Raw genomic sequence first — 17,419 nt, 5'->3', positions numbered from 1 at the left:
ACTTTACTTACAGAATTATAAAAATATTCAATTAGTATAACTAATATATGAATCTTTTTAAAATGATGAAAATCGATCATCATCTATTTTATGTCTCATTTCAAAAGATAATAATTGAAGTTACTGATTATTTTTAAACACACACATATATATATATATGTGTGTTAATACTAAATTCTTATGTAAATTTTTTAGTTATATAAATTAAAATGATTTAAAAATTAGAAATTGAAATTGGATGAAAGACGATGAATTGTAACAAAAAAAAAAAAAAAAAAAGTTGGGAAGTTAAATAATAGAATGTCAAATCGCGAAATTAAAAAAGATTCTGCGAAGTGTCAACCAGATTTGCGCGTTTAAAATTCGAATTTTACTGAAGAGTGAAAACCCTAATCACAAATTGCAAACCTACTACTGCCTAACATGGTCTCATGTTAACAACGACTCACAATTATGAAGTTAGCCGTTAAGTCCGTTATAAAATTAAGAAAGATCATTTTTTCTTAAATAAATGAGTCAGCCACAACTTTGCTGACAGACTGTCACTACAGTGAATTTAAATTTATATTCTACAAAAAAAAGAACAGAAAAAAAAAAAAGAAAAAACAAAAAAAAAGAAAAGGAAAGCCAGGCCAATCACATGGCTTCGTCACTGTAAATCTGTAATCAACCAAATAAAGACATCTCTCGTGGTACCCACATCCAAAAATATATTATATTTTGCTTTTCTTTTTTTCAAAAAATAAAATAAAATAAACCGGCTGACACGGTGAGCCGGTACTTATTTCTCCTGTACACTGGACTTTCCGGTTTCTATTCTTTTATATAAAGCCGAATCTCACCACCTGTCTTCCTCATTGGGTTTTCCTGTTTCTTGTCAAAGAGCTTTTCCCCCTCCCCCCACTCCCATCTCTCTCTCTCTCTCTCTCTCTCTCTCTCTCTCTCTCTCTCTCGCTGTTTCTCTCTGCGGAACAGCGGAAGCCTCGTCGGCTATACTTGCAGACATATATATATTTATACAGTTTTGTTCTTCAAGTTTGTCCTTCTGTTCTAAGGAGGCAAAAAAGTTGATAGTGAGAAAATATGGCAGCATTCTCGTCCAGGGCATGTTTTGGAGTTTTTTCCATTTGCTTTCTCGTTTTTACCATCGTCTCGCCGTATGTTAACGCACAGTCTATGGCTCCTGCTCCTGCTCCTGCTAGTGATGGTGAGTCTCATTGGCTTTCTATCTCTCTCTACTTTTTGCCTCCTTCAGATCTATTGTTCTTTATCTTCTTTTTTTTTTTTTTTTAAATTTTGTTTTATTTTTCTTTTCCTTTTTTCCTTTTGTCCTTTTAGATCCCAAGATAATCTAATCCACATTTTCCGTGAGAAGCATTATTGCTGTTATTCGTTTTTTTTTTCTCTCACGGATTTACACTTGCGCCCTTCCTGTTTCTATTGGGCCATCTTCTGTCCCAATTGACAACTATTTTCTTCAGTAAATTCCAAATTTCTCTGGTTGGCTTCTTTCACATTGCAGATATCGAGAGATGAAGCCTTATTAAATTTATCTTGTTCTCTACTTTTATGTAATGTGGATATTTCTTAACTTTGTATTGACTGTTCTCCTCATGGTCAAATTTGAGTTCAGAAGAAAAGAGGGAGAGGGAGAGAGAGAGAGAGAAACTTAGGCCCGATTATACAAATAACATTAGCTTTCAACTTACGTATTTTATATTGGCCGTAATCGCCATTGAGAAGCTTTCTGTATATTTATTTGTTTAGGAATCTGATTATATTTACATACACATATAGATTGTTAATAAAAGTTTGGTTTGATTTATTTTCAGGAACTTCAATCGACCAGGGGATCGCGTACGTGCTGATGCTGGTGGCCCTGGTGCTCACTTACCTCATTCACCCATTAGATGCATCTTCCTACAAGTTCTTTTGAAGTTGAGGATGATTAATATCAGTTAGTGCAGCTGGTCTCTGCAAGTTTGCCATGTGAATAACCTTTTATAATGAGACAAATTATATTTTTGTGATGTGATCCGTAGTTGGTATTTGTGTAATTGTTTTTCCAGAGATTGATTGATTGATTAGGTTGCGTTCTTAATTGTTCCTCCTCTCATATTCTTATTATTATATATATCATGACTTCGATTTCTCCTGGATCTACGCTCCCTTTGTCCATCTCCGATTCTTTTCTTTTACTTTATTATTATTTTCTTTTTACATCAGAGTATGAAGTTTTTAAAGATTTTTTAATACAAATTCATATATTTTATTGATGAATTACATATTCCCATATAAATTTTGGTTCTGGGACCGGCAAATTCTTTTGATTTTGCTTTGATTAAGAAATGAGGCATGTAAAATCATTTTAACAGCAAATAAAAAAGCTCATTCTTCAATTATTGACTTGGAATAGCTTTTTGAGGAAATCTTTTCTAACATATCTAAAAATCTTTTAATTTCTGTAAATTAAATTGTATCTAAAAATTTTCAATTTTTGAGGTCATGACGCAAAATAAGAGCGGCAAAAGAATTCAGAAGCTTCTTTTTTTAAATAAATAAAAATTTTTACCAAATTTTTAACAAAAAATTAGATGTGCACACTAATAAAATTTAATTTCATAATTTTATATAAAGAAATTCCATCAAGATGTCATGGATAAAAAAAAAAAAAAACAATTCTTTTAAGGATGGATTTAATTTTTTATGATTATATTATTGTATATATTAATGTTTAGCCACAAAGCTTGTGAGCTTTCAGTATCAACAAAATGTTTGGAGAGCTTTAAGAATATAATTTTTAATTTATTTTACCATCACTTGGACAAATTCAATATTTTCTTTTTATATCAATGATAATAAACGAAATTAGGATTCTTACTTGATACACTTTATTAAAATTTATTTTGAAATATTCCAGGTATAAAATTTTAATTACAAAAAAAAAAGCAATTAATCATCATTTTTTATTATTTTACTAAATTTTCAATTTAGAACTCCTAATTCTACAAGTTTAAAAATTAAGAAGACATCAAAATAATTTTCAAATTTAAAAGCCAATCAATACTAAAATTAGCTCAAATTGGATTTAAATCAACTTTTAATTTTATTAAGAAAATTTAAATTGCATCATAATAATTATTACCTATGAACGATGTCAGCAGTTACTACATATTTTTGCTGACGGTCGATAAGTAGATACCACACGTGACATCTACGTGTATTATTAGCTCAAAATACAAAAGTTGGGCGCATGCCCTAACTGATACGCCCAACTGAAGCGCTGACCTCAAATGCCACCCACCACCCAGCTGCTTCCATACCCTTCCATTGCAACATTACAGGAGGAGTGAAGCTGCTTCCATTGTCTTCCTTCGCGCTGTGAAGCTCTTTGTGGTTGTCAACTACTAAATCATCCACATATGCTGGCTTTTAACAATGTTAAGTAGTATTAATATTAGTGGATGACTTAAATATTTTTAAAAGTAAATAGTTTATTTCAACTCAAAAAATTTCATGGTGCAATTTAAATATTTTTCTAAAGTTAAAGGTAAAATTTTGTCCTTTTACACCCAAAAAATAAACTAGTGGTTTATCACATCTTCAAAAATATTGCACGTTAAAATTTAAAAAATTCTTAAACAGAATGATCAATTTGGTATGATGTAAAAGTGTTGTGCGCGGACATTGCTAAAAGTGTATAATGCAATTTAATAAATCACAAAAATGTGTAACATTTTTTAATTTTAAAACGTTATAAAATATATTGAGATATTATTCCTCATGTGCCACATACATGTAACTTATCACTGTAATTTTGCATCGTACATGTAACATTGACTTCAAAAATTTAGTCCGAGATAATTAATATTAACAAAATAATAAATTTAAAATAATTTAATTTTTAATTTTTTTGTTAATTTTTGAAGAAATATGAATTTTTGGATAAAATTAAAAAAAATATGATAAAACTGTAAATAAAGATGGATGTATTTAAAAGAAAAGTTAAAAATAGAGGATGAAATCACAAAAAGGAGAAATGCAGGCCATGTGAGTCAGCCACGTCAGCAGCACACTGAGTCAAAACGAGCCACATAGCAGACACACTGGCATGGGTTCCACGCAGGAGCCACGCGAGCGATCTACATACATGGGCGATCCGACGACTCGTGCTTACTCACGCGTGCACGAACGGTCTGGATTGATTTCCTGGATAAGCATGATTAGACGGCCTACGTATCTTCGATTGAACGATCCAGATTAATTTCTCAAATAAAAGCAATCCAACAGCTGAGGAGGAGCCGTGTCTCCTCGAACGGATAATCTAGATTTAATGAAGATGAGCATTTAAACTCCTCTTCATAGGGAACCCTAATCCTTGCCGCCAGAGAGGAGATCAGAGAAGAAGAAGAAGGGCGGCTAAAAAGCGAGCCAGTCACCGGAGAAGGAGACCAGCCACCGTCACTGCCGTAACGGAGCCACCGTCGATGTCGAAAAGGTAAAATATAATACCTAGACCCGAAATTTGACTTGAGATTAATTTTAACATTTTAAATATATAAAAAATTTATTTTAAATTAATTTATTTTAATTTTTGTTGAATTTATGGAAAAAAATAGGTTATGGATGAAATTGAAAATAATTTTGGAAAAAAACAGGTAAAATTTTGAGTTCGAGAAGTATTTTTGAAAGAAAAATCAGAAACTGGGGGTCAGAGTGCAAATAAAGAAAATTTTACCACGTAGGACCCCCCCAGTCAGCAACTCCGACAAACCAGTGCACGTTGGGTGGTAAGGCACGCTGACGTCGGTACCACGCGGGCGATCCGCGTGACCCGCGATCGAACAATCCAAGATTGATCCCCCACGCGTGGATGACTCGGATTTGTTCCCCCTTTAAACACAATCGAACGATCTAGATCAAATCGTGATGAACGGTCTAAATTCATTTCTTCTTTAAATGCGATCAAACAATCGAGATTAAATCATAGTGAATGGTCCAGATTCAATTCCTCCTTAAACGCGGTCAGACGGTCAAGATCAAATCATGATGAACGGTCCAGATTTAATTTCTCCTTAAACGTGGTCGGACGTTCGAGATCAAACGCGATGAATAACCCAGATTCGTTTCTTCCTTAGGTGCGATCGAACGATCGAGATCAAATGCAATGAACGGTCCAGATTAACGCGAGATGGGTATAAATATCACATCACATTGAACCCAAACCCTAACCACCAACCTCCCACTAGAGAAGAAGAACCAGTCGCTGGAGAAGGGAGCCAACCACTAACCACCGTCGCGCCGGAGCCACCTCCGACCATCAAAAAAGGTAAAAATTATCCTACCCGCTCGGAATTCGATTCTGAGCACCCCTGTGACCATATCGGAGCAAAACGAACGGCGGGTGAGTCGAAAACTGTGGGCAAAGCTCGATGTTGCCGCCGCGGGCAAAGCCCGCAACCTCATTCGATGAGCCACTATTCGTTTTCAGTTTCGTACGATATTTTTACCGTTGTGTTCACTGTTTTATTTTCTAGAGGTTGACTGAAGAAAAACTTCCAGCCACAAAGGTGAGCCGGCAGAGCCACTGCACCTGAAAAACTCCATAACCGGTAGGTTTTTATTTTTTGATTTATTCGGCCAACCGAGGCCCCATAATGTATTTTTTCGTATGGATATATATAAAACCGACTGAAACCAGCCAAAATCGGCCAAAAATGGCCAGGCCGAGGCAAACCACCGTCACAGGCGGTGATGCCGTCGTCGGAGCATGGCGGTCCCCAAAATATAACGAAAATAATTTTTTATATTGATTTTGGATTTCTATGGTATTTTTAGGTAAGTGATAAGTGTTTTGGATTCCGCATGGATAATTCAGGAAATCCAGGGATCATCAATAGGCGTAGTAAAAAGTTCAGTATTTCGGACACCAATTCGAGTAAGAATCTCTCACCATTTTCTTCGTTACGGCAAATCGAGACTTAATAATTAATAATTATGTATTTTTATTAAAAATTAGATAACTTTAAAAATAATTACAGGTCGCTAGTGGAGCTGGAATCGATTAGTTCACAGTCGTTTCGATGTCCTATTTATGTTTCTGTATTGCCTGTATTTGGTTACTATTATACTATGTGGAACTCAATTAATGATTTTTATGGTATTTTTGGTTATTTGGTTACATATTTCTCCTGTATTGTGTACCGGTATTTCGGTCATTGGTTATTTGGTTGTATTAAACTATATTGTTGTTTAAGTGAATGGTGAGTATAAAATGAGATATGGTTATTGTGTGATTGATTGTTATACTGATGAACATCTGTATGGGAAAGACTTACTGGGTACCCAGAAAAGGACAGATGGGCCCGGTACATAGGAAACCATACCGTGAATGTTACCTCAGTTGGACGGGGCTGGAAAGTCTCTTACCAGTAAGGTTTGGGAGATATGGTTCACCTTCATACCGGACGGGGTACCGAGGTGGTGGAATGTTTGGCGTCCATTATCGGACGGAGTATGGGGATGGCTGGTTAATTGTTTAATTGAATATTGGGTTCACGAGTAGGAGGACATCCCTATGGACCCCCAAGGGTACTGGTAAGCAGGTAAAAATATAAAATAATCTTTCTTCTATGTGATAAATAATAGTACATGAATATGAGTTTTCATAAATTATTATTGAGAAAGACTTGTTAAACAAATATGGAATAAATGACTTTTTTATATAAATGAATTTACATTAAATTAAGGGTTCCATTGGTTATTTTTCTGATTTCTATCAATTTCTAGTTTTTCGTATATGTGATTAGTGTGATATTCTTACTGTGCTAATATAGCTCACCCTTTCAGTAACTATTTTAGATCAAGAGAACCAAGATCCAGATCCCAATCAACAAACGGGTTGTGAATAGTTCACCACCCAGACTCCCTTCAAAAGCTAGTGAAGGTCGTCTTAGGATTATTTAGTTATTTGTCTTTTTGTTTATTACTTTGATTTTTGTTTATTCTTTTAGAAGGGACATTCCCGTAACCCTATTGGGTATTCTAAAATATTGTGTAAGAAATGTACACCCTAATTCTATTATTTCACTTCCGCATTTCATTTATGACTTTATTTCCATTTAAGTTCCGGGCCTCTACAGTTGGTATCAGAGTCGCGTTCCTCGGAACTATTTCTTACACAAAGACTTAAAAATACCAAATACGAACTATCGTTCAGTCCTTTCTTGTGAAAAATAAGTACAAAAACACGAGAATATGAGGTCTCTTACTGAACAGGGCAGCCCGAGACGAGTCGCTTCAAGAGGATGTCGATCGGCTCTTCGAGATTTTAGAGAGACTCATCTCTGCTCAGTAGGCCAGGGAAGAGAGGAGGAAACTGTTTGACCCTCCACCACTTCTACAATATGAGCCACCCCTACAACGAGAGGATCTAACGCTACTTCGATGCAACCCTGCTCCTCCGTCGTATCATCTGACACCGTCACAATACAATTCAGAGCTCCTACCGTATCATCCGACACTATTACAGGGTCACCCAGTCCCTCCCTAGCAACATCTGAACCCTCTTCCACGGAACTCAGTTTCGCCCATTATGGACCTGATAAAGATTGACATGAGGGACCCTGATGTAATTCTAAGAACGAACTGGTTAGCGGTGTATCACGCTACCGTGGATTGTTTTCACGAAAAAAAATTATATTTAAACCTCCTAATGAAGAATCATTTATAAGCTAATAAAAGTTTTAAATATTAGTTTCTCATAGCAATTTTCTTATTACATAGCACTTTAATTCGACTGTTTTTTCTAACTAGGCAAATTTAAGAAAAAAATTTATATTCGAGAGATTTTGGTAGTTCGAGACTTTCTGGATGTGTTTCCTGATGAACTATCTGAATTGTCAGTGGACAGAGAAGTTAAATTCACCATAGATCTTCAGCCAGACACCCAGCCTATCTCGGTTGTCCCTTATCGCATGAGTTTTGTTGAGATAGAATAGTTGAGAAAACAGATCAATGAATTGCAGGATAGTGGGTTCATCCGATATAGTGTGTCCCCTTGGAGTGTTGAAGTGACATTTTCAAGCAAGGGGGATGGAAAGTTAAAGTTATATATTAACTACAAAGGACTAAATAGGGTCACAATCAAGAACAAGTACCTCATCCCGAAGATCAATGACCTTTTTGATTAGTTGTAGGATGCCCAAGTCTTCTCTAAAATAGACCTGCATTCAGGTTACCACCAGGTAAAGATCAAGGCAGAAAACATTCCCAAAATAACTTTCCAAAGCAGGTACGGAGACTATGAATTCCTAGTCATGCCATTTGGACTAACCAAAGCAGCAACCATCTTTATGATTTGATGAACAGGATTTTCAGACAATTTCTGGATCAGTTCATCATTGTATTTATTGATGATATCCTAATCTGTTCAAAAAGCAGAGAGGAACACACTCACCATTTGACTTAGGTTTTGCAGGTTTTCAGAGAAAAAAAATTGTATGCAAAATTGTGTAAGTGTGGGTTCTGACTCGAGAAGATTACTTTCCTAGATGTCAGCCTCCCATCGGAGAATAAGAGCTAGTTGCCGGAGAAAGGAGCCGATTGTTGCTGCACCGGAGCCACCTCCGATTGCCAAAAAAGGTAAAAATTCTCCTATCCGCTTGAAATTTGATTTCGAGCACCCCTGTGGCCATATCGGGCAAAACAAACTGCGGGTGAGCCGGAAACTGCGGGCAAAGTCTGGCCTTCACAGGGAAAATCCGCAACCTCCTCCGATGTGCAACTTTTCATTTCCCGTTTCGTGCAATTTTTCCACTGTTGTGTTCACTGTTCTATTTTCTACAGGTTGACCAAAGAAAAACTTTCAGCCGTGAAGGTGAGCCGCAGAGCCGCCACACCTAGAAAACCCCACCACCAGTAGGTTTCTGTTTTCTAATTTTTTTGGCCAATCGAGACCCCATAACATATTTTTTCGCAGGGATATATATAAAGTTGACCCAAACTAGCTAAAATCGGTCGAAAATTGCTAGGCCGAGGCAAACTACCGCCGCGGGCGGTGGTGGGTTGCTGGAACACGGTGGTGCTGCCGTGCTGAAACCCCAAAATATGCCGAGAATAATTTTTTCACCAATTTTGGATTTTTAGTGTATTTTTAGGTATGTGACAAGTGTTTTGAATTTCGAATGGATAATTCAGGAAATCTGGAGGCCACTAGTAGGTGCAGTAAAAAGTGCAGTGTTTCAGACACCGATTTGGGTAAGGATCCCTCACTCTTTTCTCCATTACGGTAAACTGAGGATTAATAATTAATAATTATATGTTTTTATGAAAAATTAGATAACTTTAAAAATAATTACAGGTCGCTAATGGAGCCTAAACTGGTTAGTTCACAATCATTTCGATTTCTTATTTATTTTCCTGTATTGCCTGTATTTGGTTACTATTATACTATGCGTAACTCAATTGAATTTTTAGGGTCTTTTTGGTTATTTAGTTATTTGTTTCTCCTGTATTGTGTGTTCGTATTTCGGTCATTGGTTATTTGGTTGTGTTAAACTATATTGTTGTTTAAGTGAATGGAGAGTATAAAATGAGATATAGTTTTTGTGTAGTTGATTGTTATACTGATAAAAATCTGTATGGGAAAGAATTACTGGGTATCTGAGAAAAAACGGACGGGTCCGGTACACAGGGAACCCTACTGTGAATGTTACTTCAGTCGAACGGGGTTGGGAAGTCCCTTACCAGTAAGGTTTGGGAGATATGATTCACCTTCATACTGGATGGGGTATCGAAGTGGTAGAATATTTGGCGCTCATTACCGGATGGGATATGGGGCCGGTTAATTGTTTAATTGGATATTGGGTTCACGAGTAGGATGACATCCCTATGGACCCTTAAGGGTACTGGTAAGCAGGTAAAAATGTAAAATAATCTTTCTTGTTATCTTCTATGTGATAAATAATAGTACATAAATATGAATTTTCAAAAATTATAATTGGGAAGGACTTGTTATACAAATATGGAATAAATGGCTTTCTTTATAGTAAATGAATTTACATTAAATTAAGGGTTCCATTGGTGGTTTTTCTGATTTCTACCAATCTTTAGTTTTTCGTATATGTAATTAGTGTGATATTCTTACTAGAATAGTGTAGCTCACCCTTCATTAACCATTTCATATGAAGAGGACCAAGATCCAAATCCCGATCAACAAGGGGATTGTGTGTAGTTCACCACCCGGACTCCCTTCAAAAGCTAGTGAAGTTCGTTCTAGGATTGCTTAGTTATTTATCTTTCATTTATTTCTTTTATTTTCGTTTGTTCTTTTAGAATTGATATTCTCATAACCCTATTGGGCATTCTAAAGTATTGTGTAAGGAATGTAAATCCTAAATCTATTATTTTTGCTTTTGCATTTCATTAATGACTTTATTTCTATTTAAGTTTTGGGCTTCTACATAAAATTTTCTCCCCTTCCACTCGGAATTAGATTTCACACCTCTCCACACCCATATTGGAGCTAAAAGACCAAAGGGTAAGTCAAAAATCGCGAGCGAAGCTCGACTAAACCGCCATAGCCGCAACCCAAAAACCCCACTGATGAGCCCTTTCTGATTCCTGTTTTCTTCGAGTCTTTGATCAATGTGTTCCTCATCTCTTTTTAGTGTAGGATAGCCGAAGAGAAACCCCAACCGCAAGAGAGGAACGACGGAGCCACCGCACCGAAAAAACTCCTGCGCCAGTAGGGTCTCGATTTTCTCCTTTTTCGGCCGACAGAGGCCCCCTAACCTTGTTTTTTAGAGGTTCCCATTCAAAACCGGCCAAAACTGGCCAAAAACAGTCAGGCCAAGAGGAAGCACCATTATGGGCAGCGGAGCCGGCGCTGGAGCACTGCGGCGGCAACGTACCAAAACCCTAAACCGATCGAAAAAATTCAAAAATGCTCATTTCAAACTTTTTGAGGTATTTTGGGATACGTGACGCATATTTTTGATTTCTGTTAGAAAAACTCAGAAAACCTGAGAACCGCCAGGAGGCACAGTGAAAAAGAAGGTGTTTCAAACGTCGATTCAGAATAAGAATTCCTCACCCTTTTTCTCCCATTATGGTAAATTAAAGTCTAATAACTAATAACAATGTGTTTTATAAAAAATTAGAAATCCCTAAATTAATTACAAGTAACCAGTTGAGCCAAAATTAGTCAGTGTATAATTGCCCTAGCTGTGTTTATGTTCTCGTATACTGTCTAAATTGCTATTGTTTATTTATTTTAATTATTTTCTCGTTCATTGATTGTTTAACTGATTATTCTCACTTGTCAACTGATTCGAAGCAAACTCCCTAATCACGTTTTTTTTTTATTTTCATATTGTCTATTTGCATAACTTACTGTTGATCTGTAAATATGATATGTTAGTATGTAATTGGTAATTTGTTGATGATGTGGATATATGTATGAAAGGTTTATCAGGTACCTTGGAGAAGGGTATACGGACCCGATGAATAGGAAAAATCTTACCATTGACATTATCTCAGTTGAATGGAGCTGAGAAATCCCATACCGAAAGGGGTTGGGAAGTGCAGTTCACCCTCATACCGGACTGGGTATTAAGGTAGTGGTATGTTTGACGCTCATTACCGGACGGAGTATGAAGATGACCGATTAAATGATAAATTGAATATTGGGTCCACGAGTAGGGGGGATCCCTATGGATCCCTGGATGTACTGGTAAGCGAGTAAAAATGTAAGTTACTGTTATTGTTCATTTAAATGTGAAATATCCTGATTATTGTCTTCATATGTTGGTTTTGAAAACTCATAAAGGTAAATATGGGAATAACGGTTTTTATGTTAAACGAATTATTTTAAAAAAGGTAATGGTTCCATTCATTGTTTACGATTTTTACCAACCTTTAGTTTTACGTATCGGTGCTAAGCATGATATTCTTACTAGGTTAATATAGTTCATCCCCTTATTTAACAATTTTTCATATCAGAAAAATTAAGATCCAGATCTTAAACAACGAAAAGAAGGTTGCGAATAAAGTTACTTCCTACATCCCATCAGAGTTGCCCGGCAGAGTTTAATTCTATAAGATCTTTAGTTGTGTTTTTATTTATTTATTTATTCCATTATTGAAAATTTTCTCAAAGAGATATTCATATAACTGTATTAGATATTTCGATTTATTGTATGAAGAATATAAACTATAAACTCTTAATTACTTATGCCTTTACAATATATATTTATTTTCTTTGAATTTTAAACTTCTCCAATACATCAAAAGCCCATTGCACTATTGCACCTCATAGATTTTCTTAAACAAAGAATGGCATTAGTCATTTGAAAGTTATATTAAGGCTATGATTAAATAGTTCCAAATATGTTAAATCTTATTTACATGAAAAAGTGATATTAATTTAAATTAAAATAAATATGAGCTAATTTTATTTTCCTTTTGTTACATCAGAAAACATATTTTAATTTTAAAATAAAATATAAATTTATAAAAAAAAACAATTCTGCACAAATTGAAGATTTATTCAACACGGTGCCTAAATGAATGTTCATAATAAAATGTTCTTAGCATAATGGTAAAAAGATAGCACTGGTGTCATGCCACGTACATACACACCGTCAGAAACAACAGACATCCATTGAATGCTTTTACGGCGATAATGGCAAGTGGGCAATTTTTCTCAACGTGGTCTCATTGTACGCTTTTTTTAAAAGAAAAAGATAATTGTATTTGACAGTACTGATAATTTAATGGAGGAATGGAAGGCCATTGCCGGCATCTAAGACAATGAGATGAAACAGCCGGATCTACCCAGTACAAGGCTTATTTTCCTCTTTGCTCCCAGAAGAATAAATTTTAAATGAATTTAAAAGCAAGAGAAACTGAAATAGTTACAATAATTTCTATCACAGAAACATCTGTTTCTTCTTTTGGCGGGCGGGGGATACAAACTGTACACTCAGCTTCCAGAAATTTAAAACGTTGTCGTGTGGGTGATGGCATGTTCCCAAATCAGGGTTATAGAAACGTGTTTGCTGCGATTTGGTCAACTCTTTGTTGCAAAAATGAGAAGTTGATATAGAGAAATTCATATTTCAAATATACCAGAGGAGCAGAGCGCAATGATTGGGCTTTCAGTCATTATTCTGATGCCTACAATGTAAAGCATATTTCACAACTTCGTAAAAGGAAACAACTATGCCAACAGAAGGTCCTGTTCGAGCAACTCGGGGACCAATCCCCGTAAACAATCCCTTTATTCCCCTGTCTCTGTACAGCAAACCAAAAGTTACTGAGAGCTGAAGTTCGCCCATGGATTACAGTGTAAGAGCTAAAAAGGAATCTTATTCATCAAAATAAATTTTAAAAGACTCGTTAAATATAGGGATCAACTAGAGTTTGACCAAAAAATAAAATATTTATAAAAAACAATGTTGATCTGTTTAAACAAAAATTATGTCAAACCTCGCCTTTATCAAGAGTTAAATATAGTGTATGGTTTAGGCATTTCCCACTAACTATGCTTCTGCTGTTCATGGAAAAAAAACATAAGCCTAAAGCCTGGCCAAACGGGCTAAAGATAAAAAAACATGGCCCTTTAAATGGAAACATCAGCCATTCTGTAGTAAGCCTTGATAAGCCCAAGACCATAAGGCATGAGCAAATCATTGTCTAAGGATGTCCTTCATAAAAGTTTCAAACTGGCAATTTTGAACTCAAGGCTTCTTTCCTTGCCCCACAATCTCTTAAATTGAGCAACCTCCAGAGGAAGTTCATTAAGGCTATGTTGGAATAATTGTGGAATTCATTTATTCTAAACGTAGCATAAATAGAATATGGTACAGGTCTCTTAATTAGGGACAGGGAAAATGTACAAATAGGTGAACCATCAGACAAGACCTAGGCGAGAGCAATTATGTACTTCAAACAAAAGAGAATGACATCCAGAAAAAAGAACACAAGCGAAGAGAACAATAGAAAAGAAAGCTAGATACCTCCATATTTCTACCAATGTTGTTCTCGTGGTCATTTCTAATGCTCTAGCTGGATCTGTCTGAAAAATTACAGAAGGAACAATGTTATTCAAGCTACTAAAAGCAAATAAACATACATATTTTATTGAGATCAAGAAAGAACAAATAAGAGAAACATATAGGTTGATGGAGCTTGGTTTAGGGAACTGACCTCTATCTGCCGTCGAGTCTTTGCTACGTCCAGAGGGCAGGTAGCAGCAGCAGAAAGACTTCCTGCAATAAAACCAGCAGAGAAATTTGCCGCAAGAACACTGCTTACCGTGGTTTCATCAGTCATCTGAGAAAGTATTTTTCTTCTTATCTGCATTAAGTGGAAGAAGAAACCATTACCAAACTGTATTCTCTCCAGGACCAAATGTATTCAAATAGCAACACTTCTTTGACTGCAGGAAGGAATGGAAGTTTGATAAACTCACTGGCTCAAGGGTTGACCAGCAGATGGCAGAGAAAGGAACGTCACGAGCAAGTTGTGCTCCAAGACCCGTCCATAAGATGCGGTAGCTTTGTACTGCGAGAGGGAACATCGGTAAGTAGACTGCAAAGCAACTATAAAACCACAAGTGCCAAATACTCATAACATTTTTCCTTAAGAAAGGAAGCGAAGCATAGGAGGGCTCGTCAGTCGTAGTCAAACAACCTATAAGCTGATGGCTGAACCATCAACCTTCAACAACTTATAAAACATACATAAATCTATATTTAAAGAGAAAAAGAAAAAAGAAAGAAAAACTAACAGCTTTGTACGTTATTTGTGCTCCTGACAGGATTGACAACCCCAACTAGTGTCTTCAAGACTCCAGGAGGTTTTGCACCTCTTTGGGTTTCTTTGAATGCCTAACATAAAGAAGATAATATAAAAAATATATAATTAGACTGAAAATTGATTTCAGCAATCTCTCCTTGTGAAAAGCATCAGAGAAAGGTAATAATTTGTGCAGTCTGAATCGGATAAGTATTCAAGCATAACCGAAAATGCTAAATATATCAATAAGAAATGAATTTTGAATGCTTTCTAAAGCAAAGATAGGGAGCTATCATTAATCCGCAGTATCGTTGTAAAAACAAATTAAATGAGGATGTTGCATATAACATCTCACCTGCATACGGGTCCTTGCCAGTTCAACAGGATAACAGGTAACACAAGCTAATGAGCGTGCAACTGTTCCTGCAACTAATGGGACATATGGTGTCAAGACTGAAGCATTCCTGTTTGTGAAATCTTCCATTAAATTGCGGAAAATGTCATAACAAGGCAAGTAGATCCCAACCTAATTATCAAGAAAAAAATGAAAGTCCATTAAACTGATCAAAACATGTGAATTACATGTCAAATTGCTCCATTTCATGGGTAAGAAAAGGAAAAGCAAAATACAGATACACACACAAGGGAAGACAGAAGCCTTCACTAAGAGACTCACAGTTGGTACAGCCAATGCTAAACTTGCATTTGTGCCTCGCCATAGTCTGGTAAATCCTTCCTGCATAAATTTGTTCCTGTGACGCTCTAATAATAAGTGGTTTGTACACTAGTTGCAATAATATCATAGAAATTGTACATGCATATGACCTAGTGACATCTATATATGAGAGGGAAAAAAATATCTGAACAGAACCTAGACACCTCATTATTGTATAATACAGTCAAATTATGAAATTTCAGCAAACTTTATAAGTTGACGAACTGACCAACCTGACGAATGACTTTGTAGAAGACATCTAGAGTTCCTTTGTACCGGTTACATTCTGCAGGACAAACTGATTCAGAACCAAAAACTTTGGGTGTCCCTGAGGGGTGATTTCTTAAATCTCGAAACATCTAAAGAAGAAATTCAATAGAAAAATTCAGCACATGTTTGACAGAGGGGCAAGATTAAGCAGCAGTATTTTCACCATAAAAAATGAAAAGCAAAATTCTATTTGTTCAATATGATATCAAAACTAAAAAATCTAGAATTTGAATCCTAATTGCCGTTCTATATTTGATTTAAAAAAAAAATAAAATTCAGCATAATACAGAGAAGATTGAACTTAAGCTTTTAGGAAAATCTTTTAATTCTATCGTCTAAGACCTGCCCAACATAAAGAAATTAATGAAACAGAAGTTCGCTCACCATATTTGTTTCAGAACAATTTGTAGAACATATGCCTTGATAAGGAACTCCCGCAGCTTGTGCCTGCAACCTAGTCTGTAGGTAAATAACAAAATTCACTAACAAGACAAACTTCAAAGTTGAAGGAATGAAAAGCAAGAAAGTGAAGGTTCTATTTCAAGTATACAAAATGAAATTGCAAACATTACATTAGCACTTCTTTCCTCATTGAAAAGAAAAGGAATTTATACGGTTCTCTGTATCTATTCTTTTTCTTTTTTTTTTGGCAATGAATCAACTACAGCCTTAATGAAGAGACAAGGAATCCGTGAAAAATTAACAAGCTGCTTTCATGAAAGAAAATCTTAGGTTATGTTTGCACGAAATGAAAATGCAAAATAAGAAAATAGAATGTGAAATTTAAGAGAAACTACAATAGACGATTGCCACCATAAGCTCCTCAAAGAAACAATAAGAAAATAGTAATTCTTAGCAATCACGACAATTCAATGAAGTTAAAGAGGAAGTGGTCTAATAAATTTATATACTTTTTTTAAAAAAAAAAAAAAAAACCTTGGCGACATCAAGAGGGTTAACGATGATGGCGGAAATGAAAGCGGCACCGGCAGCAGCGAAAGCTCTCTCTCCAACACCCAAATCGACATTGGAGAGTGCCTCAGGGTTTGAGGAGAATTCTCCTCCGTCACTTTGTTTGGGCATATAATTGTCGTTGGGTACAGAAGAAGCAACGTTACCCTCGATATCAACTCGTGTAACTGCAGCAGCACTTATCCATGAAGGTAGGCTCTGCCTAGAACTCACCATCCCTGCAAATTTGTATCTCCTCTGCAGAATTTTGTTTGATGACGAGAGAAAACTAATAATGAGTCGGGAAATTTCCGATTTGCATGGGGAAGAGGAAAGCAAGGCTGACCCGGCAACTGAGTCGTGGCGTGGAAATAAGGCCGCCAAGGATATGGGGTTTATCTCAGCTGTGCCCGCGGAAGATCACCTCCCTTTCGTCCAACGAAAAAAAATATAAATAATTAATATACAAATGTTTTGAATAAAAATATACATTTACAAGCCTATTGTAATAATATTTAAGATAAATTATTAAATTAATTTTTAAAATTTAATTTGTAACACCAAGTATTTTTAATTTTATTCTTATTATTTTTATTTTTATTTTTTTGTATTTGAATTTTTTATATTTTTATTTGATTTAATTTAATTTAATTTAATTTAATAAAAATAAAAATAATAATA

At 35.6% G+C, this 17,419-nt stretch overlaps 2 protein-coding genes across 2 annotated transcripts; one reads left to right on the top strand and one right to left on the bottom strand.

The window, feature by feature from the left end:
- The first annotated feature begins 849 nt into the window (after positions 1-849).
- Positions 850-2,163, top strand: AGP20 (arabinogalactan protein 20). Its single transcript, XM_022031847.2, has 2 exons — positions 850-1,207; positions 1,833-2,163. The coding sequence occupies exons 1-2, from the start codon at positions 1,084-1,086 to the stop codon at positions 1,934-1,936; spliced, it is 228 nt and encodes a 75-aa protein (XP_021887539.1). The 5' UTR covers positions 850-1,083; the 3' UTR covers positions 1,937-2,163.
- Positions 2,164-12,693: 10,530 nt separating this feature from the next.
- LOC110806875 (Mitochondrial substrate carrier family protein) lies at positions 12,694-17,171 on the bottom strand. The gene is made up of 10 exons (XM_022031850.2): positions 16,724-17,171; positions 16,172-16,246; positions 15,751-15,876; positions 15,479-15,538; positions 15,158-15,328; positions 14,795-14,894; positions 14,477-14,568; positions 14,212-14,361; positions 14,022-14,080; positions 12,694-13,296 (listed from the first exon to the last, which is right to left on the bottom strand). The coding sequence occupies exons 1-10, from the start codon at positions 16,973-16,975 to the stop codon at positions 13,161-13,163; spliced, it is 1,221 nt and encodes a 406-aa protein (XP_021887542.1). The 5' UTR covers positions 16,976-17,171; the 3' UTR covers positions 12,694-13,160.
- Positions 17,172-17,419: the final 248 nt, after the last annotated feature.

Source organism: Carica papaya, chromosome 5 (assembly GCF_054855325.1).
Source record: "Carica papaya isolate Zhongbai chromosome 5, ASM5485532v1, whole genome shotgun sequence".
Taxonomy (NCBI): domain Eukaryota; kingdom Viridiplantae; phylum Streptophyta; class Magnoliopsida; order Brassicales; family Caricaceae; genus Carica; species Carica papaya.
This window is presented reverse-complemented; position numbering and strand designations above follow the sequence as displayed.